This window comes from Hippocampus comes, unplaced genomic scaffold (genome assembly GCF_001891065.2).
Source record: "Hippocampus comes isolate QL1 unplaced genomic scaffold, H_comes_QL1_v1.1 scaffold135, whole genome shotgun sequence".
NCBI lineage: Eukaryota > Metazoa > Chordata > Actinopteri > Syngnathiformes > Syngnathidae > Hippocampus > Hippocampus comes.
In genome coordinates this window covers 2,751,681-2,775,710 of record NW_017805583.1, presented here as the reverse complement: position 1 = coordinate 2,775,710, position 24,030 = coordinate 2,751,681, and the positions used below count along the sequence as shown (strand labels likewise).

The 24,030-nt window shown below is 41.8% G+C and overlaps 1 protein-coding gene across 2 annotated transcripts in view; it reads left to right on the top strand.

The window, feature by feature from the left end:
• The window catches only part of ldlrad4b (low density lipoprotein receptor class A domain containing 4b), a 170,642-nt gene that overhangs the window by 143,665 nt on the left and 2,947 nt on the right, over positions 1-24,030 (top strand). For both annotated transcript variants that reach the window (XM_019879996.1, XM_019879998.1), the window contains 2 exons: positions 21,033-21,181; positions 22,469-22,519. In XM_019879996.1, coding sequence (XP_019735555.1) covers positions 21,033-21,181; positions 22,469-22,519 — 200 coding nt within the window. The remainder of the gene's footprint in view (positions 1-21,032; positions 21,182-22,468; positions 22,520-24,030) is intronic.

Sequence of the window (24,030 nt, the reverse complement as noted above, 5' to 3'; positions counted from 1 at the left end):
AATTCTCCCCGCTTGACATCCGACTATGGGCCGACTATGCACCACTTGCTGACAATGGATTATTATGTTACGTGATGGCTAGTCCGCAATGTGCCTCATTGATTGTTGGATGACAAATGAAAAATCAAAAGATATTAATAATTCTCTGCAAATTATCATTTCATTTTACATGGCTTCCTACCAGAGCAAGTTAAGAGTTATGCTTCTGTAGAATATCATGGCTTGTGCCAAATCAACACATTTGAATTGATATTGACATATAATATTGTTCACTTGAGTCTTCGAGAAGCAGCGTAGCTGGAGCCACTTAATGGTCCAATTTATGTTCTCCCAAAGGTTGTTGTTTACTTCTGCAAGAAGACACCGATCATGTTTGAATGAGTCAACAAGCTCCCCCTGTGGCAATAAATGGCCCTTGTTGCCGTTTTGTAATTGCCTGAATATAAATGCTGTTTGTGCAGTGATTGACTAAAGATTGCATGCTGCTTAGCATCACGAAGATGTCTCCCTCTGGAGGATCACATTACCTTGACTGCAATCCATGATGGAAGACTGAAAGCACCATGGATTGTTTTACAAAACAGCTAATTGTGATTTTATTCTCATATTGGAAGTTATAAAAGGCTCAGCACGCTGTCCTCGCTGACTCTAGTATGCGCAGCATACTTTTTATCATGTCTGCTGCAAGGATATTTCATAGTATCTTGTGACTGATACCCTGGATTTTGGAATGAATGACTATCTGTCATGTGGAGTTATTTTGGCAAAGGAAACAGAAGCGTTTTAGATATCACATTATGCCACTCGGTTACAGTTTTGGTTAAGATGCATTGTGGGGTTCGGCAATCAAAATTTCATCGTGATTTCGATTTTGGCTGCTCACGATCACAAAAACATTCTCATTGAGGAAAAACGATGAATGGGCCAAACAGCGTGGTGTGTATGCTAGTTCCTACACTGTGAAAGCCCACTGAAGGCACCTAGCTAAAAAGTTTGCCCACCCCTGCGCTAGCGTATATTTATAAAAAGGCAGTGAGAGCAAAACTGAGTTCGATTGTATTTTATTAAGTATTAAACAATGTACTCATGTTACTTTTTGATCAATCCTCATCCTCAAATCCATCAAAGTCCTAATCTTCTGTATCCGAAATGAACAGCTGGGCAAGTTCACAATCAAATACGCCAGATTCCCTCTCGTCGTTGTCAGAGTCAATCTTGTTGCTTTGCGGCTTTTGCGAAAGCTCGAACAACAGTGCAAGCAGACACGTTAGCCCAAGCATCCACAATCCATTCACAAATTGTGGCGCAACTCACCCGGCGCTGCCTCCCAGTGTTTGCAAAGCTGTTTGCCATCGCTCCCACTCCGCTCACAACTTCACTTTGACCCCGGCTGGAAACTTTTCTTTCGCCTTGAAAATCATCATAGGTGGCCATTACCTGCCCATCACCATGGCACAACAGTAAAAGCTGACTTCTCGTGCGTATCGCTACGATGCTGGTCCCCTTCTTCTCTACAGTGTGGCTCACCGGGATGTCAAAAGTGAGCGGCACCTCGTCCCATGTTGGTACATGTTGGTCAGTCAAGCGGACTGACTGACTTCACCCAAGTCACACAACAACAAACACAGATTTTGGAACTAGGTGCATACACAAGGCAACCCAGATTATTCGGCACCCCGTCCATCTTGGAGAAAATGTAAAACGTTTAAGTGCACCTTATGGTTGTGAAAAGAAAAAATCTTTTTTTCCAACTGGATCTTTATGAATTCAGATGTCTCATGAGGGCCATTATAAGACTTTATGGAGTCATGCCTCTTTTGCGGTTGCACTCGAATTTCAAGGTTACGATGGGTGGGTGTGTCAGAATTCTGCAGAAAGATGAAGAATTGCCACACCTTGAAAGTGCACAAGGTAGGCGCATAGCAAAATTACTAAAGCGCCATTAGGAGAATATGCCCAATTATACATATTTATAATATCTTTATTAGTCCCACAATGGGGACATTTTCATCATTATAGCAGCAATAATAGTGGGTGGAGGAAATTTTTAAACACGGCATGCTAGAGAAGACATTTCTCAAAATAGAAACCTGAACTTTTGTTTGTGCATAAACTGCTATTTGTTTGTTTGCCTAATAGAGTGCTGAGTGACTTTTAATTTGGACTTTTAAGTTGTGATTAGTCTGATTCAATAGACTTACTTTCTTGACTCCGGTTGAAAACAGAATGGGTAAAGGCTCATTTTTGATGATGGCATGTTGAAATCTTATTTACTTTGCTTCAGGCTGCAACTGTGTCCACCATTACAAGGGTGATACATTGAATACAAACAAATATTAACGTTATAAGCTACTATTGATTATGGTTAATAATGATTATGGTTTATTATTGAATAGTCAGCATAAATTATATTTCATGATATACTCCAGTAACTGTACAATGGTAATGGTCTTGACAAAATTTCAAAATATTGGACATTCGATTGGTTGGCAGCCTTTGAGTTTATGAGAAAACTAAACCCAAAACAAATTATATCTACATTGTGTATTGAAATACAACACATACTTCTTTTCTTCAAACATAATCCTCTTATTGCTCATAGTCAATGGGAAAACCCCATTCACGGGCTAGCAAAAATTAGCATTAGTAGTTATGGATTCCCACACTGCCTCTAAGAGGCCAAGGTGTGCACAGCAGGAACAACAAGTATCTATTTTTTATTACTTGTTTTTTGATTGCTATTATTTTAGACGGAATTGTTTGACTTGTTCCTAATTTTTTCCCCCCGTTTGTTCTTTTTAAGTTACTGTATATTTTAAAGTTGCATTTTGGTAGTTGAATAAATACTAACGTTGGAAATCAATTAATAATCATGTTTATTAATCGTGATCTCAAAATCAATAGACATAGGCACGATGACTGTTTTTGACATACCATCAAGTCTGCAAGGCCACGAAGGTTCTTACTTTATCAGCAACTCGCACACTCCATCTGCTCTTCCTCTTTCTTTTGGCAGTCACCAGCTGACCCTAATCAGGCACAGAACTGCGCTATTGTCTGGCCAGGGAGAGGGGAGCACTCACTCACACACCGACAAACACACAGTCAAACACTAACACACAAGCAGACGGGAAGGGGGGTTTGGGCTAGAGGGTGTCTGGTCTGGCCCTGTCTCTTGACTCTCAACCCCCAATACTGCTCCTCTCCTGCCTTACCTACATTCAGGATGCAGAGCAAATATTCTGCTAGGCAGCGCACGTGCGCTCGGGTGTAAAAACTGCTGAATCTTGAGTTTTGCAAGCCTCCTTGAGCATGTTTCAGAGTTTGGCAGACCACACTGCGCCGTGGTAGGCGTTCCGGCGGATCGTTTTCTTTTACACGCACTTGGTGCACCTGACAATTCGGTCACTGAAAGTAGACTCATTCTGAGACCAGCTAACAGCGATGATGAAATAAAACTGTTTTAATTGTGCTCCGTGAAGTCATATATTAATTTAACATTATCACGCACTCATTTATTAGACATATACTGTTAGGCCAGTGTTACCTGTATTATGTCACGGCACAATTATTTTTGCGACTTGCGGTATTAACTGACACTGGCGCTTTGTTTACATCAGGGGTGCCCTTTACATTGATCGCGATTGACCAGTAAATCAAGGACTGGTCCCAAGTCGATCACGAGAGGTGTAGAGGGAAAAAAAAAAACATTTGTGTCTCTGTGCATGTTAGTAATATATTTTTTTGTGTTAATGCACACTGCGCCCTAATCATTCTATCAGTCTCACTTTCACAAAAAGTATTTTAAAAAGAAAATAAAATAAAGCAGGTCATCTTTAACCTACGGTGACGTGTGACTGCGTCACCGGAAGTTGTTAGCGCTCAGTAGTCTGCAGTTGTAGCTTGTGATCAGAGTTGTTCCGCGATATCTTTTATCGTTGTCATTACTCTCATTCAGAGTTTGTTTTGTGCAATTCACCGAGCGGACGGGCAAAGAATGGGAATCTGGAGGGCCGAGAGAAGCATTTTAAAACTGTACGCGTGAGCTACGATTGTTAACAGGCTGCCTAAGTGCGTCGCTTGCCTCAGCGTCAGGCTATTGCTCATCCTGGCATGCGTGTGTGTGTGCGTGCGTATGCGCGCGTGCGCGGTAACGGGTAGATCGCGGGAGGTTGGTTGATCGAAAAGTAGATCTTTGGTCAAAAAAGTTTGGGCACCCCTGGTTTACATGGTAACTGTCCACTTTTGATCACAGTTACGGATTTAATGTGAGAACAGCAGCAGTTGCAGCTTATAAAAGAAAACATTTAAATCCTGCTTCCTGTTAATGTAGTGGGATAGTTTCATGACCCACCCTCCCAAAAAAGTGACGTGTGACTGCGTCACCGGAAGTTGTTAGCGCTCAGCAGTCTGCAGTTGCAGCTTGTGATCAGAGTTGTTCTGCGATATCTTTTATTGTTTTCATTACTCTCATTCAGAGTTTGTTTTGTACAATTCACCGAGGGGGCGGGCAAAGAATGGGAATCTGGAGGGCCGAGCAAGGCATTTTAAAAACGGTACGCGTGAGCTACAATCGTGAACATGCTGCCTAAGTGCGTCGCATGCCTCCACGTCAGGCTGTTCCTTATCATGGCATGTGTGTGTACGTGCGTGCGTGCGTATGCGCGCGTGCGCGGTAACGGGTAGATCGCGGGAGGTTGGTTGATCGAAAAGTAGATCTTCGGTCAAAAAAGTTTGGGCACCCCTGGTTTACATGGTAACTGTCCACTTTTGATCACAGTTACGGATTTAATGTGAGAACAGCAGCAGTTGCAGCTTATAAAAGAAAACATTTAAATCCTGCTTCCTGTTAATGTAGTGGGATAGTTTCATGACCCACCCTCCCAAAAAAGACGTCACGTTTGACTACTTTCCGAACTCTGTCACTTCAGACGTAAGGCAATGAGCAATCTCAAAAGTTCTGAAGCGTATCAGGACCTACACAATGATAAAGTTGGTTGTGTTTTATTTAAAAAGTTTGGACACAGTATTACTTCGGTCAAAGCAGAAATAGGAGCCAGCCAATCCTACCACTTTCACACTGCATGGCAACGCCATGACTGGGACGCTTAATGTAAACATGCTTTTCGTCGCTTGTCAAATTGTGATGAATCTTGCCTCAGCGTCAGGCTATTGCTCATCCTGGCATGCGTGTGTGTGTGCGTGCGTATGCGCGCGTGCGCGGTAACGGGTAGATCGCGGGAGGTTGGTTGATCGAAAAGTAGATCTTTGGTCAAAAAAGTTTGGGCACCCCTGGTTTACATGGTAACTGTCCACTTTTGATCACAGTTACGGATTTAATGTGAGAACAGCAGCAGTTGCAGCTTATAAAAGAAAACATTTAAATCCTGCTTCTTGTTAATGTAGTGGGATAGGTTCATGACCCACCCCCCCCCAAAAAAGAGGCCAGCGACCGATACACGTCACGTTTGACTACTTTCCGAACTCTGTCACTTCAGACGTAAGGCAATGAGCAATCTCAAAAGTTCAGAAGCTTATCAGGACCTACACAATGATAAAGTTGGTTGTGTTTTATTTAAAAAGTTTGGACACAGTATTACTTCGGTCAAAGCAGAAATAGGAGCCAGCCAATCCTACCGCTTTCACACTGCATGGCAACCCCATGACCGGGACGCTTAATGTAAACAAGCTTTTCGTCGCTTGTCAAATTGTGATGAATTTTCAAAGTTTATGTGAACATCTGTACTCATTTCAACTTCAAACGCCAGAAATATTCGAACGACCGGCCCCGAAAATGACAAAAATGCTTACTGTCCGTAAAATTCCAAATATTGTGACGATCCTTTTAATAATTTCGTAGGTTGACTAATACTAAAGTGTTGTGCCTCCCACACACATAAAAACCATACCTGATTCCCGTGACACTTGGCAGCCGGCAATTCTTCTCGCTATGCAAGCACATTAGCACAAAGTTCAATGCACATGTTGCGCCATGCTCTTTGTTTACAAAATGAAACGAAGTACAGGGACAATGTTAAGGTGGTCTTTTTAAGTAAAGACTGTCAGAATAATTTTGTGATCCTCATCCCCGGGAATGTGCTGGAAACTGTAACGATTGTCACAACGGTCAAAGCAGAAATAGGAGCCAGCCAATCCTACCGCTTTCACACTGCATGGCAACCCCATGACCGGGACGCTTAATGTAAACAAGCTTTTCGTCGCTTGTCAAATTGTGATGAATTTTCAAAGTTTATGTGAACATCTGTACTCATTTCAACTTCAAACGCCAGAAATATTCGAACGACCGGCCCCGAAAATGACAAAAATGCTTACTGTCCGTAAAATTCCAAATATTGTGACGATCCTTTTAATAATTTCGTAGGTTGACTAATACTAAAGTGTTGTGCCTCCCACACACATAAAAACCATACCTGATTCCCGTGACACTTGGCAGCCGGCAATTCTTCTCGCTATGCAAGCACATTAGCACAAAGTTCAATGCACATGTTGCGCCATGCTCTTTGTTTACAAAATGAAACGAAGTACAGGGACAATGTTGAGGTGGTCTTTTTAAGTAAAGACTGTCTTTTTGTGATCCTCATCCCCGGGAAGGTGCTAGAAACTGTAATGATTGTCACAGCAACACTCTCTCCTTGATTTTTTTCATTAATGAAAATAACTTTAATAGGTTGCGGTACTTCTGATTGAAATAATAATATGCAAGCATGTGTGCACGACAGAAAAATGTATCGTTTGGGCGCACCATTTTTGATCAACTTGCAGTCCTTGCACTGATGTAAACTTCCTAAGATTAACCTTAAAAGGATTTTGTTGAAGAAAAAAAAAATCGATGTTGTCATCCTTTAGCGGCCATTTCCCACTTGGAATTCCCCTGGACGCTGATGTGGCTGCTTGCTTGCAAGCTAATTATGATTAGGACTCCTGCTCTGAGCAGCATGATGATCCTGTGTGAATTATTAATATAGGTCATGGTCACAGCATCCGGCCTGGCCCAACCCTGTGCTGTCCCATTACTATCAGTGCACACTGCCCCTGCTTACTCCTGCTAACGCGCAACCCGCCCCATCTGTCAAAGAGATTAACCCAGCATATCACCTACGCTAAGGGTGCACGGCCGGAGAGATGCCCTGTTGCAAACCGTTGAAGTTTACTCTCGTCTGTAGCCGCTTGTTTTAATTTTCTTTTTCAAATCCGAAACCCCAAAACCTTCCAACCGCTATCAAAGTGTTGATGCAGTCCATATCCGGTTAGAATGTATGCAGGAGCTGACTTCACATCTTCTTTGTATTTCATTCAATTTTAAAAGTATACCGTCCACCCTTCTGTATGCATTACTTTACAAGATGCATGTGGTACAACATGCTCCATTTCATAGCTGTGTACAAATTAAGGATGGAACTCATGATTATTTTAACAAGGGATGACTCGGTCAAATTATGTTGAATAAAGTGTACTTCCAGCACAACCCATTTCGAGGTATTCATGGGGATAACATAGTATTATACAGTTTGATAAAGATCTGGTGTTCCCATTTTTGTGTCTAATCTTGTATTTGCCAAAATAATCCCACTGATTCATTTTAATGCCCGGCGCCATGTCAGGAATGGATGTGGCGTCAAGTCGTTGACTGGGCCGTCCCTTGCACCCACCTGATGCTATTGAATGATACGGTCTCTCGCTTGCCTATAGATGTTTTCTTCTTTCCCCATTAGTTGACCTTAATAAGTCCACTGCCAGGTAGGCAACAAGCGCCCCCCCCCGCCCCCGCCCCCAAAGAGTGTGCGTGTGTGTGTGTGTGTGTATTTTTTATATATTTTTTTAAGTTCGTGACTATTTGCTAAAAAATAACGTTTATCAGTTTGAACATTAAATATTTTGTCTTTGTCATGTACTCAATTATATATATGTTGAACATGATTTGCAAATCATTGTATTCTGTTTTTATTTGTGTTCAACACAATGTCCACACTTCATTGGAATTGAGTTGAACTTAATAAACGGAAAGGATGCAGCGGCTGATTATGCATTATGCGCTGCAGCACCACCCTTGTCTGACACAGAGTCAGCAAAACGGGTGTCGTCAGTAACTGCAAGAATGACTCACATTGGTCAGGATCTGAGCAAGAAAATGCCGTGTTGAATTGGGGAGACCCCAGGCCAAAATGGTTTTCAACGCCACTACGTCACCTCGACAAATAGGTTCCGCGAGTTATTATAAGCTTGCTTTAATTCAACCAGTGTAACCAAAAATGCGTTTCGATGTAAGTTTTCTTGATAAGCCTTAGGCCAAACAAAAAAGATGTGTGTTTCCGGTAACAAGAAATTTCAGCATAGGGTCAGTAGGTCGGACAAAGTTTTTTTTTTTTTTTTAATCTTTTTTTTTTCCCCATCAAAAATTTAAACAAAATAACCATAAAACATAAAACAAGAAGACATTGAACCCGCCGCCAATTTAGTTTTCTCCCTGCTCCAGACTCGAGGGCCGGGGTGCGCCGCCGCCTCCGCCGTCCTCCTCCGCCGTCCTCCTCCGCCCTCCTCCGCCCTCGGTTTTTACTCGGCCCGTGGTGTTCATCAAATAGTTCGCTTTATTTTTTCGATACATCAATGGATGCTATTTTCTTAACATTACGGTGCGAGCACGCGACTGTAACACAGAAAACGCGGTTTAAACTGTCGTCGGAGATCGCGGCCGCCGCCATGTTTCAATGTTGTTGACAGACGACAGGGCAAACGACGCACGCGCTCAACGTTATTAATATCGCAAGAGTTTGCACCGATGTAAACCCTCTACACAAAAATGTAGAGGGTTGTTTGAAAAAAATGCCGACCGTAAAGTTTTTTTTCGACGTAGAAATTCTCGGTCAGTCGGGTTACCGGAAACACACTACTTTTTTTTCTACGCCTTATATGCTTGTCTTTTTGACCACCACAGGTCCACATTGATTGATGAATCGGACTGCAAAAAAAGTTTTCGTTTCCATCCATATATTCAAAAGCAGAACATTATTTCAAAACATAAATTTGAAAAAAATGAATAAATAAATCGGACATTTTATTTAGTTATTCTGTGCTAAGGTTTTGCTTTAGTCGAACACATACAATACAATATATATCTTTATTGATGTCACTGATTACACCCTGTATTAGCCATGAGAGTTTACCACGAGTCAGTAGCTTTTTTTTTTTCTAATGCTACAATCTTCACCTTCAGTTGAACCCCCTTAGTGATGCTTTTAGACAGAGAGTAGTAGACTGACAGACAGAGTATAAAATGAAGAAAGATGGTGGTGTGGGTGGAAAGTAGGAGTGTGAAGAGTGCGAAGGCACAAACCATATAACAATAGAAAATTGACAGGCGTAAAAAGTGGAAGAGAAGGAAGTCGATGTTGATTTCCATTATTACTGTCTCACCTAAATGCCAAATGCAACCTATGACTGTTTGTCCAGAAACTAAATAATCTAGAAACAGATAGGATGTTTTTAATCAACTGGTGATTTGTCAGAAGATCCACTTGAGGATCACAGACTGTATCCTGACTGGACACTGAATGGGCTAAAGTAGAGTATGATGATGCCAGCCTGCCACAGGTAAATGGATACTGGGAAAAACTGCGGCTCTAATGTCTCAACTCGTGCATCGGATCTCTGAACAGCGCATTACGACATTACACAGAATTAAGAAAATATGTACAGTATAACTTTTGGCCGTGCCAAAATAGCAGGTCAGATTGTTGAAAATTTTTGAAATACACAGAAAACAGAACACGATACAGTTCTGGTGTCCGCAATTTGTGCATGTTTGGCAGTAAAGCCTTTAATTTGCTTTCCACACCAAATGACTCGCCATTATTTTCGAGCCCTTAATACGACTGTCCCTCCATCAGCAAATTTTAAGACGCTCACAATCTTAGATACACAACTGCATGTTTCTTCTTTTTTGTCTGCATCTTTCTTTTTTTTGTGTAGTTTCCGTTGTCAGCAGCTGTTGCTCAGCGCCACAAGATCAGCCTGCAGTCATGACCTAGTATTCTAAGGGGGGAAAAAAAACATACATTTGTTCAACTCAAGCATGTCTTTGCCATATTTACTTTATTATTTTGCTATTTTGATGTTGCCTTCCTGTTTCTCAGTCAAACTGTTTAACCATGTCTATTTTTCCTTCTCGATTTTTGTTTTTGCTCTTCCGCTATTTTCCCACCGACTCTCTTGCTTTAGCTTAATCCTGCCTGCGAGGCATTGCTTCATGGTTTTTAAGCATCTCAACTAGATGGGTGGAATACAGAGCAGAAGTGGTGTGAGTTATTTGGTGAAGTCTATTGAGCAAACCTAAGCATGGTGGGTTTTGCTCTGTTAGCTCAGCGCAATTAGACTGCATGTCAAAGACACATGTACAGCCCTGCAGTTATACCTGTATACACACACACACACACACACACACACACACACACACAAGGGTAAACAATATTTGCCTCTGAGTATTATTAAATTGTCGAAATGTGTCGCTCTGCGATTTGTGTTAAAATAGCCATTGCTTAAAACATAACACTGCCAAATAGGTGCTATTCATTAACAAAAAATGGTGCATTGAATTCACTCAATTTCATTTTGTACAGTGGTATCACAAAGATCACCTGGATCCAGATACATTTTATCAGTAGACTACCATTTTTGTATTTTCATCTAGCAATAGACGGCAGTATTCATTGCGTTCTCAGGGCCTCTTTTTGCTCTCTGTCCCACACGCCCGGACAGAAAGTGGGAGAAAGTCTTTCTGCCACTCTGCACCCGCAACCTGGAATCACTTCACAGAATGACTTAAAACTCGGGGAACTTGTTTTTAACTGGAAAGTGAAAGGCATGGAAACAGCGTCCACAGACTGTCATTTAGTTTTGAGTAATTTATCGATGGCATAATCCAAAATGTTGTCTTTGTAACTGTACATTGTCTCTGCTGTCAGGCTATTGAATAGACAGACCTGAAAACTTGGACACGCCCCCACTCACCCATTTTTAATATGCTTACCGGTATATTTATATTTTATAATTTATATTTATTTATGTACTTTTGTTCTTCTACTTCTCACTTTCATAATTTTGCTGCTGTAAATTGGGAATTTCTCCATTGTGAGACAAATAAAGGTTATCTTTTCTTATCTTATCTTAAAATGGTTTTGGTTTGTGTTTTTCTTTTTGGTCTGTACCGGTGTGTATTTTGCCTGTCTTGGCCGGGTCTTTCTTGTAAAATACCTGGTTAAATAAAGGTTAAACTACAGCCTAGAGCGCAACCAGTGCGAGAAATGAACAGAGAGAGTGTGAGGGTTGGTAGATTAAAAACTGGTGCTAAAAAAAAAAAGCGGGCTCCTGGACATTCTGATTGGCTTGTAACTCAGACAGTCATCAGCCACACTGGTTGGTGTTAAAAGAAGTTAATTTAGCACCCTGGCGACAGTTCACAGTTTAATGCATATAGTCTGCATTTTAAACCGTAGCCTCAATTGTACGTATGTTTACAGTTCATCTACTGAAGCTTTGCTGCATGTGCCTTGAGTCTTGTATAATATTCAATATTGTACTCTCAAGCAACATTATTATTTTCCAGACGTCGGTGTTTGCCAAATTTTCTTCCCATCGTCATACACAAAATATGAAGAACACATCTCCCAGACCTCACCCTATTCCACAGTATCCTATGCTTTTTTTTTTTTTTTTTTTTTTTTTTACGAAGAACAAAACAGCCAACATCTGGGAGGCGTCTGCTATCCCGACTGATGTAGAAAGCCCAGACCCCCATACTTTCATGTCTCCCCTGTGGGGATGGGAGCTAGGGTGCTGTACTGTAACAAAGCTCACAGACAAAAGCCCACTTGTTTCTGTTTCCTCTTCTTTTTTTTTCTGTTTTCCCCCCAGTGTTCCACTGTTCTGTTGTTCAAAGAGACGACACAAGATGCCCCACTTTGTCGCTTGTCTGCCGCCAACATCTGTCTTCCTTAACCACCGGTCTCTGCAAATATGTATTGTAATTCTCTTTTAATTAGCGACTTCCAACACAAGATCTCCATTGCAGCTCTCATATTTTTTTTCCTCTTAGCACTCAACTCAGCGTTCAGTTTGTGACAGCTACCGGAATATGCTCAGTTCATTTTCTCAAAGCTAGTTAGTGTAATTATATTAGTTTACATAGTAGCTAGTGACTTAGAGCAGTGTTTTTCAATCTTTTTCGAGCCAAGGCACATTTCTTTCATTGAAAAAAATCCTGCAGCACACCACTCCCTGAAAATGTGAATAAAGCTTATTTTAACAATTAAGTGTTATATTGTCATTATAAGCGGGTTTTTTTTAACATTGAAAATTAACACAATATTATAACACATTGAATAGGAATCAAATCAACATCAATTCAATATTTGGTGCATTCGTTTTAATGGCAAGTAAAATATAGTCAATTAGAACTTTAACTTGCTCAGGGTCAGATTTTTTTCTGTGTGACAGCCGGTTCTTTTTCTCCCGGTCGTTTGCGCTCTCCCGCAATATTGTACCAATCCCTTTTCCCATCTTGAGTCTTTGTATAATTCCAACATCATTCAAATGACTTTTCTGCTGAATGTGTCGCTTGAGGTAGTCTAGCTTCCATTTAGTCCGTATTTTTCCATCGGAAAATTTGCTTACAGCTTAAGCTTTGCTGGAAGTTTTGCAGAGCAGACCTTAATCACTCGAAAAAGAAAAGAGCTTACCCAGTTTCACTGTTTGTTCTATTTACACATACTGTGCAGAGCAGACCTTTCTCACTCGAAAAAGAAAATAGCTTACCCAGTTTCACTGCTTGTTCTATTTACACATACTCCGACAGCCATTCCAACTTAAAAGAACTGCAGTTCATTCTTATGTTGGTTTGGAGAGTCGACGTATCACGTTCACTGCCCGGTCGTTTCGCCATGATGAAGATTAGCATTAGCGTCACTTATCGCCACCGCACTGTTATTGTTGTGGAGCAGAGAACACGCGCAAGTAGTGTCAATGCTGTGATTGGCTGCAGAGCGTTATTGCATCGTATTGTGTGATTGGTTGGACATCTGTTACTCACTGAATTACACAGCAAATAGATACAGAAAAAAAAATTATACATCTAATTCATTTGCAGTGTGTTCACTGCGCTGCATAGGTTTTCTTGTGCGCTGAGAGTGTGCGGCCAGTACGCAGTTGCGCAGCTTAGAGGGAACATTGGTGCCGTTGCATCTCCGGTAAACGTAAATCTGAATGAAAGATACCTTTCGTTGTAATGCCTCGCTCGGAAACTTCGCTTCTCTCGAAGCATAGGGCAATTTCCTAGCTGCTGCTGCTCCCTACTGGTATGGAAGAGTACTACATGATTACTCTTCTAGGCGATCGACCGCACAGACATACATATTGTATAATTTCCCACGGTACACTGGTGTGCCGCGGCACAGGGTTTGAAAAACACTGACTTAGAGCACAAGTGAGTAACATTTCCTGACAGTTACGCGATACTGAATGTTCTATGTGGGAAATTAGTATTCCGCAGTACTGATCTGAAAAGCAATTAGAGTACCTACACGTCATTTTTCAATACCTGCCCATGACCCACCAGTTGAGAATCACTGCCTTATGCATTTATTGTCATGCTGTGTTATTTGCAATTCAACGTTCAACTACACTAACCCTTGATTGTTTCGAACACAATAATAGATGAAAAGTTAATTTGACATTGACTGACGGGAAACAGCATGCTGAGATAGGGCTACAGTGCCAATACTGGGCCAAGCCTTTTTGGTGCCTTAGAATTGTTTGACTTTTGCAGCTGTTTTCAATATACAGTGAAAAAAATTATGCTAGATTTCTTGTCTTTTTTTGCCACCTGTCCAAGCTTGTTCGAAAAGTGTTGCTGCCATAAAATTCAAAGTTAATGATTATTTGCTAAAAACAAGAAAGTTTGAACATTAAATATCTTGTCTTTGTAGTGTATTCAATTACAGTAAATATAGCTTATACTTGAATTTTCAAATCATTGTCTTCTGTTTTTATTTGTTTCACATAACGTCCCAACTTCATTGGAATTGGGTTTGTATATTGTTTGCAGAAATGGACTAAGATCTCACCATAACAAGGAACAGAAATCAGATTGCGTGACCAAGTCAGATGATGTTGCTCCATCAGCCCTCTGAGTGGTGGTTTTCATAGGGACACATTTTTTTAAAGCCCTCTTTGTACACATAGATCCTTTTGACACCAGTGTCAAAAGATATTCAGTACACTTGTTAAATTATCCAAGTGTATGCGGAGTTAGCCTAGTTTGCCCCTGCAGTCAGATTGTTGAACGGAAGTTGCAAGCAGCATGCTACAAGTTGGCCCTTGTACTGACAAAATGTATGAACCTCTCCCCACCGACACCCACTCACACGCTGCCCCTGGTCAACACGTATACACACTCTTTCTAACCCTGACATTCGTCTGACCCTTCTAGCCTGGTTCAATCACTCAGGGAAGGTGGGAGAGAGGAGGAGGGTGTGGGGTGTCTAGACACTATCCTGTCTGTCTCGTTCTGATAAATGTACACATGCATGCGCACAGGCATGCAGACACACACACACCTGGGAGACAGGCTTCGGCTGTGCAGGAGTGTGCATATGTTGGCACATGTTGAAGCCAGCCGAGCGCCAGTCACCTCATTGACAAAATGCATTTTGTTCATGACACGAACAACGCACCCCTGTGTTTTACTGCAGTTCATGAATATTGCATGATTGAATATTGATAATATTAGATAATAGTGTAATATTCATGATATGTTCGCCCTGCATTTTTAACATTCTTTGCTCATGTTCTATTCATGCAAATGGCACTGGTGCAGATCTGTAAGTCATTTTCTGGAGCCAAGGCAAGTGTATTGCCGGCTCAGCATTGGATCTCATCATCTCAGCTTACTTCAGCAAAAAGGAAACTTAATTGGTACTCAGACAAAATATGGAAAATGCATTGAGCGGTGATTCGGAAGTACTGTGACAATTTTTAAAAATGTGAAATACAATTTATTTCACACAACTTAAACTCTTCCAACAGAACACTGTTCTTTTTTTCTCTGGAATGAGGCCCCAATGCCGGTACACCAGGCAACAAGTCGACTAGCTCGCAAGTCGGCACAAGCTTGCCGGACCGGAAGGGCCATCTGATTCCGCACTGGCTAGCTCCGTGCACTAAGTCTGGGTTCACACAACAGAGACACTGCAGCCCAAATAACACAAAACACACTTAAGGAAAAGTGCATTCTTGAGCATAGTGTGGCTTTTGGGCTAATTGCGCATTGTAGTTGTAGAAGTGGGTTAAGTTGTCGTTACAAAGTAATTTGGAATTGCAGGTGACAGCCACTGATGGAAGGTAGGCACTTAGTACTTACACGTAGTGGGGAGGGCCGACTCATGCTAAGAAGCCCAAGTTTATACTTGATTGTTTTTTTTTTTGTTTTTTGTTTTTTTTTTTTTAAGTCCTCCCCAAAAATATCTGGACAACTGAAATGGTGAAAAAGACTGCTATAGAAATGCTAAATACTAAATTGCATACTATATTCTTCCCAGTCTTTGCACGTTTTCAGCACTGATTGTATCATGAGCATATTTAATTTATTTAGAAAGCAATCACTGTAATGTTTTTAGTTTGCACATTAAATGGCTTTCAAGGAAAAGGTTATGCTGCCACCTGTTACTTTAGCATGAGATTGGCTGCTTGCAAATGTGCAGCGTATATTCTTGTGGACAGAGAGATTTTTGACTCCTGTGTGGAGTTTCACTACTCCAGCTGGAGAAGTGAAAACAGCTAAATAAAATGTAGTTGGCCCAAATCAAGCTTTAGTTCATTGGTGGTGGTGGTATATGCCTCTCATGGGCCAACCCTATTTCAGTAAATGCAGTCTAGCATTAAAGGTGTGTCTGATTGTGTTGAGCTGAGTCGGGAAGAAAGAAGAGGAAGACTGGAAAGAAGAAGAGCTATAATTATTTGTTCTGATGCCCTGAGTCGCTTTTTCAGGTCTAGCACCTTCTGTTTCACTCTTTCTGCTTTTGTTCCCCACCCCATAGCCCCTCCTCTTTTTTTTTATGTCCCCCTGTCTCGCGCTCTATCTTTCCTGCCCCAATGATACTTGTGGAGTGATTTTATGTTTTTGTCAGCTCACACACACACGGCACACTTCACATGATCAAGCCCTTTCTACGATGGATTGAACTGCCCTACACTAGGTTGGGAGGCTTAAGTGACTTTACTGTAGTATGGGAGGCTATCAAACTCGCCTGATTTCTCCTGTATGCTTTGTCGCACACTTCTCACACTGGCTAAGAGAAACGGTTTTCATCCAGACTGACGGCAGACGTCAGAAAGAGGTGTGTGCGTGCGTCCCTGCGTGCCTGTGTGTGCGCACACCCAGTTGTACCTTTGCTGTCATGCCTTTCATCACTTTCCTTCCATTCCGACTCGTCCAATCTTTTTAAGTGTGGATGCGCTTCAATTCCACTGTCTTCCCATCTTCTCTCTCTCAGTGCCGCTGCGAGAGTGTGCATGCCAGCTAGGTTGCTGCCATGGTGGCCCAGCAGCTCCGGGCCTTGTTGATCACAGCACCATGCTCAAGTGTTACCATAGGAACAGCAGTGGCAGCAGACAGGGCTCTGTGTGTGTGTGTGTGTGTGTGTGTGTGTGTGTGTGTGTGTGTGTGTGTGTGTGTGTGTGGTGGGCAGCAGGCTGTGAACTCAGCAGGCCTCTAGCTTAGCCGGATCTCTCAGGAGAACCAAGTTTAAGCAAAGAAAGCGCCCTTTATTTTTGGTGTCTGCCTCAGTTAACTTTCTGCATGTTTTATAGAGCAGGTTGGTTGAGGAGTGAATATAGGTCACGCGCCCGGGACTTGCGGACCAATGTAGCGATACTGCACTGGCAATACGTCTCTCCAACATGGGAACACAGCGATACATTCTATAGTGTCGTATCATGTTGGTTGCTCGCTGTATAACTTTAAAAATGGCGATTTTCTGACTCGGAGATGTACCAGGAAACAGAAAATTGTTTGAAAACAAACGATCAACATTTAAAGAAACACCGTTAATGACTTATCTTTTGACTTGTTTACCAGAGGCAATCACCAGTCGGTGCAACAAGTTTTCTATTTCTGAATGGTCAAGCATTGTGGTTTACTGATGGGCTGCATTTTCCCCATTTGCCATCTGTTACTGTGATTCCTTAGACTGCTTTATTGGGTTTTTGGGCTGCGTATTCTTTGGCTCCAGTGGTGGGCTTCAGTCTGTCTGATTATCTGAAATTAGCAGGTGGCTAATGGTCCATTCTGTGCACGCTCAAGCTTGACACTCAGCATACATCCACTGATTCGGAGACAAAACACTGTTATGATTCAGGGGAAAACTGAAAAACCAAACCAGCCTGACTGGTTTTGACGGTAACTACGGTCAGGTGCAAGGTGCAAGCTCAGATCTTAAATTGCTTGTTAAGAGGTTTTGAATGGGCTTTTTGTGTACAGCTCTACGGACAGCTGTTATCCTAATTTTCTATTCAGGCCCAAATTGGGTGAGGCTGCCATTGTTAGTCCGAAGTGAGTGAGAACAAAATATTTCCTCGCCATTCCTTTTATTAGCAATCCATTTGCTGTCACACTGTGTAGTTTGTTATTTTGGCCAGCACTATGCAGAGCAATCACATTCAATATGCAGTGACTCATACAATCTGCAAACTATCTACAAATTACAAAATATACACAATAATTCCTCCCCATGGGGTAGGGGTGGAAATCATTTCTACCAGTAATTTACGAGATGATATAACACTTTCTTGCCATCAGTAACAGCAGTGTCAAATTTCAGTGGTGCGTAATAATTCGTGTATTCAAAGAACACCTAAAACTTGATACTTGACTGAAAGAGGCCACATAATGCAGAACAGAGGCATGTGCGAGTGAACCATTTCATTTAACTTATCGGTTGCAAAATAATAATGTACAGAAGAAAATAATTTGGGGGGTATTTGTATTATTGTCATTTGTTTTGATTTTTCTACAGATAATTTGCAAACCCTACCCATGAGTCCTCAGCTCAGCCTTCCTCCAATGAAGTAACACGCGGGTCTGATTTTGTCCAGTCTGTGGCTGCTCTTTATTGACCACCTCTTTGCACTGACTGCTCTATTGAACTGTTTGACCTCTTGTTGGCCCTCAACACACACACACTGCAGCTCTCGTTGTCTGTCTCTCTCTCTCTCCTCTCTTGCTCTCTCGCTGTCTCTCTCTTTCTCTCTCTCTCACTCACTCACTTACAGACAAAATTATGACATGAGGTCACTGTATTTTTTTTTTTTTTTCTTCCATGGAAGATGGGTTCGTCTGTGTCTGGTATCCAGTAATTGAACTCCAAATTTGGATTATTGTTGCAAATTGTTTTGTTATGCTCTCCCTCACATTAATAACGACCTGTCATTGGCTCATTGACTCGGAGTGAGCATAGTAACCAATTGATGGATTGATTGGGGTTTTGAGAATGTTGCCAATTGTGTGGAATTGATTGTGGATGATCGCATCATCAAGAAATTCATGCCAAACTAATATTCTTCTTCTTTTTCTTCTTATTTTTTTTTAATACCCTGTGATTGGCTGGTGTGTATAGTCTAGGGCGGGGGTCGGCAACACGTGGCTCCGGAGCCGCATGCGGCTCTTGAGTGCCGCCTAGTGGCTCCTTGAAACTTTTTAAAATGTTTGAAAATGGAAACATATGGGGGAGTGAAAATATATTTTTTGTTTGAATATGGTTTCTGTAGGACAAACATTCTTAACATTTTCCAATGCTGTAAAAATATAACTAATGATTATTTTAATAATTGATTAATCCGTCTGTTATTGTGTTGGTTAATCTTCCATTTTCTGCACTGCCATCCCAGCTGTCTTTGAAATAAATCAAGGTGTCTTAACGATTACCAAAATAATCATTGCTTAATTGAATTTGTTTTTGATGAATGAATCAATCATTGCACCTCTATTTCAAACATTCAGAGGTTCCTCCATCCGTCGACCACAACTCTAGACCCAGAAAAATAAGCCGAGTTCACCCTCACTAGCCAAGTTAGCAAGCAGGCTTGTGAAGTTGAGGCCAACAGTATCTCTGCATTACTTCTTTGTTTACATTTGCTGATCTATCTTTAGACGGTGTGTGTTGACAGGCTCATATTTCTCAGCAAGAACCATTAAGTTGTAACTGCTTTTGTTTGTAATGGCATGAATAGTAACTGTAGCAATGTTTATGTGGCCCTTTGGATATTGCTGTTGCATTTCAATCAATTCAGCGATCATTCGTTGACGTTTGTTTGTTTGTTTGTTTGTTTGTTTGTTTGTTTGTTTGTTTGTTTGTTTGTTTGTTTGATTGATATTGGTCAGCACTCACTGCAAAAGGATACTTTCACGTTTGACTTTAACTGGGTTGTCTTTCTAGTCCCAGCAGGAGGAAAGAAATCACCAAGGCTCCCTTTGCAATGCAAAATTTTGACACCGCTAAAGGAATAAGGACACTACAGACGCCAGACTGATATTGTTTTGACAAGTGGATTACTGTTGTAATAACATCTGACTGGTGCTGGTAATGCAGACTGCCAGCACACAGCGTTCTCTTGGCCGCTGTCAGAATAAGTACTTGTGCTCTGTTGTGGAGCCTCTGGACCGGGTGTATGGGTTGGTTTTAGGCATGATAGGTTTTCCCCTTTTCTGTCTCTTTTCTTTGACTCTCATCCTTCCTTCCTCTCTTCTTGACTCCTCCTCCAGCTTCCTTCCTCCGAAATGGTTTCAGATGAGGCTTTCAACTGCTGTCGCGTTTGGGTTTTTTTTTTCTTTCTTTCTTTGAATTTTTTTCCCATGTTTTCTTCCAGTTGGCTTTTCTAGTTTTGGCACATTTTCAACATCAGATGAACAGAGGAAGTGATATTGATACCAGGTTTACAGAAAGGCCTGTTGGACTTCTGTGCAAGAGACACACCCTCACGCTGGTACCACCTCATTAAGTCTATGATGGCACGTCATGGACTGCGCGCCTCAGTTTTCTGCGATGGGTGCGCGGACGCATGACATAATGTCGATTCATCCAGTATGTGTTTGAATACACAATTCCTTCACTATTTACAGAATTACGCCACTGTTGGCTTTTTGCTCTGATGACAAGGCTTTGCTGCCACTGTCACATTCTTTAGAGAAAATAATTTTCAATTAAGCATACTTTTTCTTTTAATTCACTCTTTGGAACTAGCTGACAATACTGCAAAAAATATATATATATGATTGGTGAAAGACAGACAGTGACTGTAGATCATTATTTTCCCTCATGGCTTGTTTGGTAAATTTGACTGTTAATGCTTGATTTGATTTTGCGGCAGCACAAACACACAATTCCGTTTCCTATTCCAGCTGTGTTTGGGCGAGAGGCGGGGTTACATAAACTGGACAGGTTAGCAGCCAAGTGCACACTTAATCATTATTAATGTGGGCATTTTCAGTCTATTCACTCAAGTTCATTCATAAATAGAAGCATTGTGCATTTATAAATGAAATTCACGTGACATATTCATACCGGTCCAGTACATTCAGTATGTATGTTTTGGGTCTCCTACCGTGGTAGGGGGTGATTGGTTGTTCATATTCAAAGTCTGTGTAGGAAGAATTTGGAGTGCCTCTCCAAGTTGCCCAGCACTGCTATACGTTCAAGGACGTAGAATTTGACTTATGCTTCCCCCTGCTGGTAAGGAAGCGTTATAACAGGCAGCCTTAATTGTATTAGCCCAATAGTGTTGATGTATATCTTTGCATGCCGACTTTTGAGAATTGTTTTTGGATCCACAAGACACCGTCTGAAATGCTGCTATCGTTTTTCTCCTTGTGTGTGTGTGTGTGTGTGTGTGTGTGTGTGTGTGTGTGTGTGTGTGTGCGTGCGTGTGTGTGTGCGTGCGTGTGTGTGTGTGTGTGTGCGTGTGTGCAGCTGAACTGGAGTTTGTTCAGATCATCATCATCATTGTGGTGATGACAGTCATGGTGGTGGTGATCATCTGCCTTCTGAACCATTACAAGCTCTCCACCTTCATAACAAGGCAGAGCCAGGCCCGTAGGCATGACCATTCCCTGCAGCAGGTCAGTATCACAGGAGTTGACTGTGAGCCGTTTTGTGCTCAATGAAATATTGCACCGAGTTGTTCTGATTCTCATCTTCTTCCGTGTGCCTGCTTTGACATGCTTGGCTGGCTGTGAGCTGGAGGATTTCTTTCTGCTCATTCAGCGGTCTCGTAACAAGTTCTTCAAACGTGTTCCTTTCCAGCATGACAAACAAAGCTTACCAGTTTGTTGCCTGTAACGCGGTTCCGCGACAAATGAATATTTCACTGCAGAAACCGCTTTGCTCCTAACTGTGAGGTGAAACTGCTGAATTGGTTTCTATAAAGCCTTGATGTTTAATTCACCACAGCACCGTCTAGACTGTGGCGCCTCCCCTCCTTTCATAAAATGTCAACACAGTGGGACAGGCGCGTGCAAACAAAAGTGACAAAAGACCATCAACATTTCTGTGACAAGTATTTTTCACTATTTTTGTAATAATAGTAATGAAATGAACTATATCACTGATGTTATGGGGCAGTGGGAAGAACATTGAGAAATTCCAAAATTGTCCACCATTTGAAAGGTTCCTGGTACCATCTGGATAAAAAAATAAAAAAAAAGATCTTGGTTCCCTTAGTGTTGTCATGCGTCGTGTGGATTTTGATGATGGACATTCGGAGTCATCCTTTGCAAATGACCTGTTCTTTTGGTGCGTTTTTCATCGCCAAACACCAAATAATAGCCCTGCTTGCAGATTTTTATTCACCGCTCCTGTCACTTTTGCTCCATTGTATCAAAACTCAAAATACTTCCACAAATGACAAAAATGCTCTAAAAGCAACATCAGAAATTGAAACCATCGACGCCCGTAGCTTAGAAACGAGCAGCATTGAAGCCCTCGTTTATAATAATGACCATGTAACCCTGCCTTGCTGGTTCAGTTTCACGAAAAACATCCTCAGTCGGCGGAAAGAATTTGAGATCAGTGACGCTTCCATGCTGCCTCTCTTTAATGTGGCAAGGCTCACCTCTGTATGGTTCTTGCTGCCGAAAAGGGCAGATATTCATTTTCTTCATTCATCTTGTGTCTGCTCCCTAATTTGTTCCAGTTAGCATTTAGTTCATTTCACAGTCTCGTGATTTCTCAAATTAAAAATTTGAGATGCCCGCCCCCAACGTTTAAATGTATAACATGACATGTCATAAAACATCTGAACACCTTGGCGGCATCAGGCAAAGAAAGGTCAAAGAGTAGGTCCCATTTGTGATAGCTTTACAATCGATGCATTGTCATTGTCAATGTTTTTGGTTCTGTTTGCGTAGGATGGGTGCCTGTGGCCTTCAGACAGCAACTCGCGACAAGGAGCCTCAGAGGTAACACATTGCGACACTGAACTCAACTGCACCTAGACTACCAGACTATGTGTGCGGGCAGACAGAGCCCTGAACAAAGACTCAAACAATCTACAAGAGAACTAATTGACCGAATTGGTATTTTCCAGCCAGAGCATATTCACACAAACGCCAGCATGCCAAGATGTAAAGTACATGGACTGCCATTGTCAACACTTGGCATCGGTATCATGCTAAATGTGTGGATTTGTGTTAAAGCATGAATAATTGTAGAGCCTTTGTTTTGACATCTTTATGCTGTGCCGTTGAATTTCACATTTCAACACAGCAACCGCAGCAAAAAAAAAAAAAAAGTGGGGTTTGGGGGGGTCAGATTTGGCTATCCTTAAAAATGGGTTTTAACTGTTAGAATGCAACTTTTTTTTAAACATTTGCATGATAGAAAAACATCTTGATTGAGTCATTTTAGAGAAGAGATGATTTTGTGTGTAACTCTTCAGTACGTCTGAATGAATAATCAGCAATACTGTGTTGAATGCCACCACCGAAAAATCGTTCACTTAAGTCACGACACAAATATATTGGCCTCACTACTGTCGTTGCACGTCAATGTTTAATCAACAAGGAATGCTTTGTAAGTGGCGCCAGATACAACTATGGCACCGGTTTGTCTGGCATCTTCTCAAAGACAAACAAATGCCAGTGGAGTCTCTGTGACGGTTGATCCGCTTGCCTGAAGTGGTCCTTGCCAGACGGAGCCACTTGTAAATGGCAATGGGAGGAGACATACTGGGTGTATCGCAAACAGCTCCAGAGGGATTCCAGCACACAATTATGACGATGACAATTGACTCGTTGCATAGAGAAGTGACGCTGTCGGGAAGTTCCACCGGGTGAATATTGCCTGGGTTTTATCTCCACCAATGCATTTGTCTTGGTTGCCATTACCGGCACCCAAAAGCCTTCCGTGTCAACAAACATTAAACAATGGGAGCGTCGTAATAGTTTTGGCGTGAAGCGCTAAAGGCCATGGAGCGTGCGTGTGTATGGACGCGTGTGTGTTTGGTGCGTCATTAATCAGCAGCGCCTCCCCTGACACTGTCTAGACAGCCGTCTGGGAGCTGCCCTGCTCTGCTGCGCTCTGCTCCCTTGATCAGCTCCACACCTTTCTCCCCTCCACCCCCAGTCTATCAATCTGTCTAGTCTGCTTCTATGGTTCCTGCTATTTTTCCCTATTCCATCTCTTATTTCCTTCTTTGTCTCTCACCTTTGTTTCTGCTTGCTCTCCGTTTGCGGCGTCCATGTCTCATTTAGCTTTCACTGCCTCCTTTTTATTGTTTTACTTCCATTGTACTGTCTTTCTCATATTTCAAATAGCCCCATCCTTTCCTGTGCTCCCTACCCCCCGCCGCCTTTTATAATTTTCCAATCAGCCACCCTCTATCCAGACTACCTGTCTGCGGGGGTGTATTAGACAAAATGCCTCATTGAAAGGTTTTCCCTCAAAAAGCAGCTCACCAAAGTAGATGTTT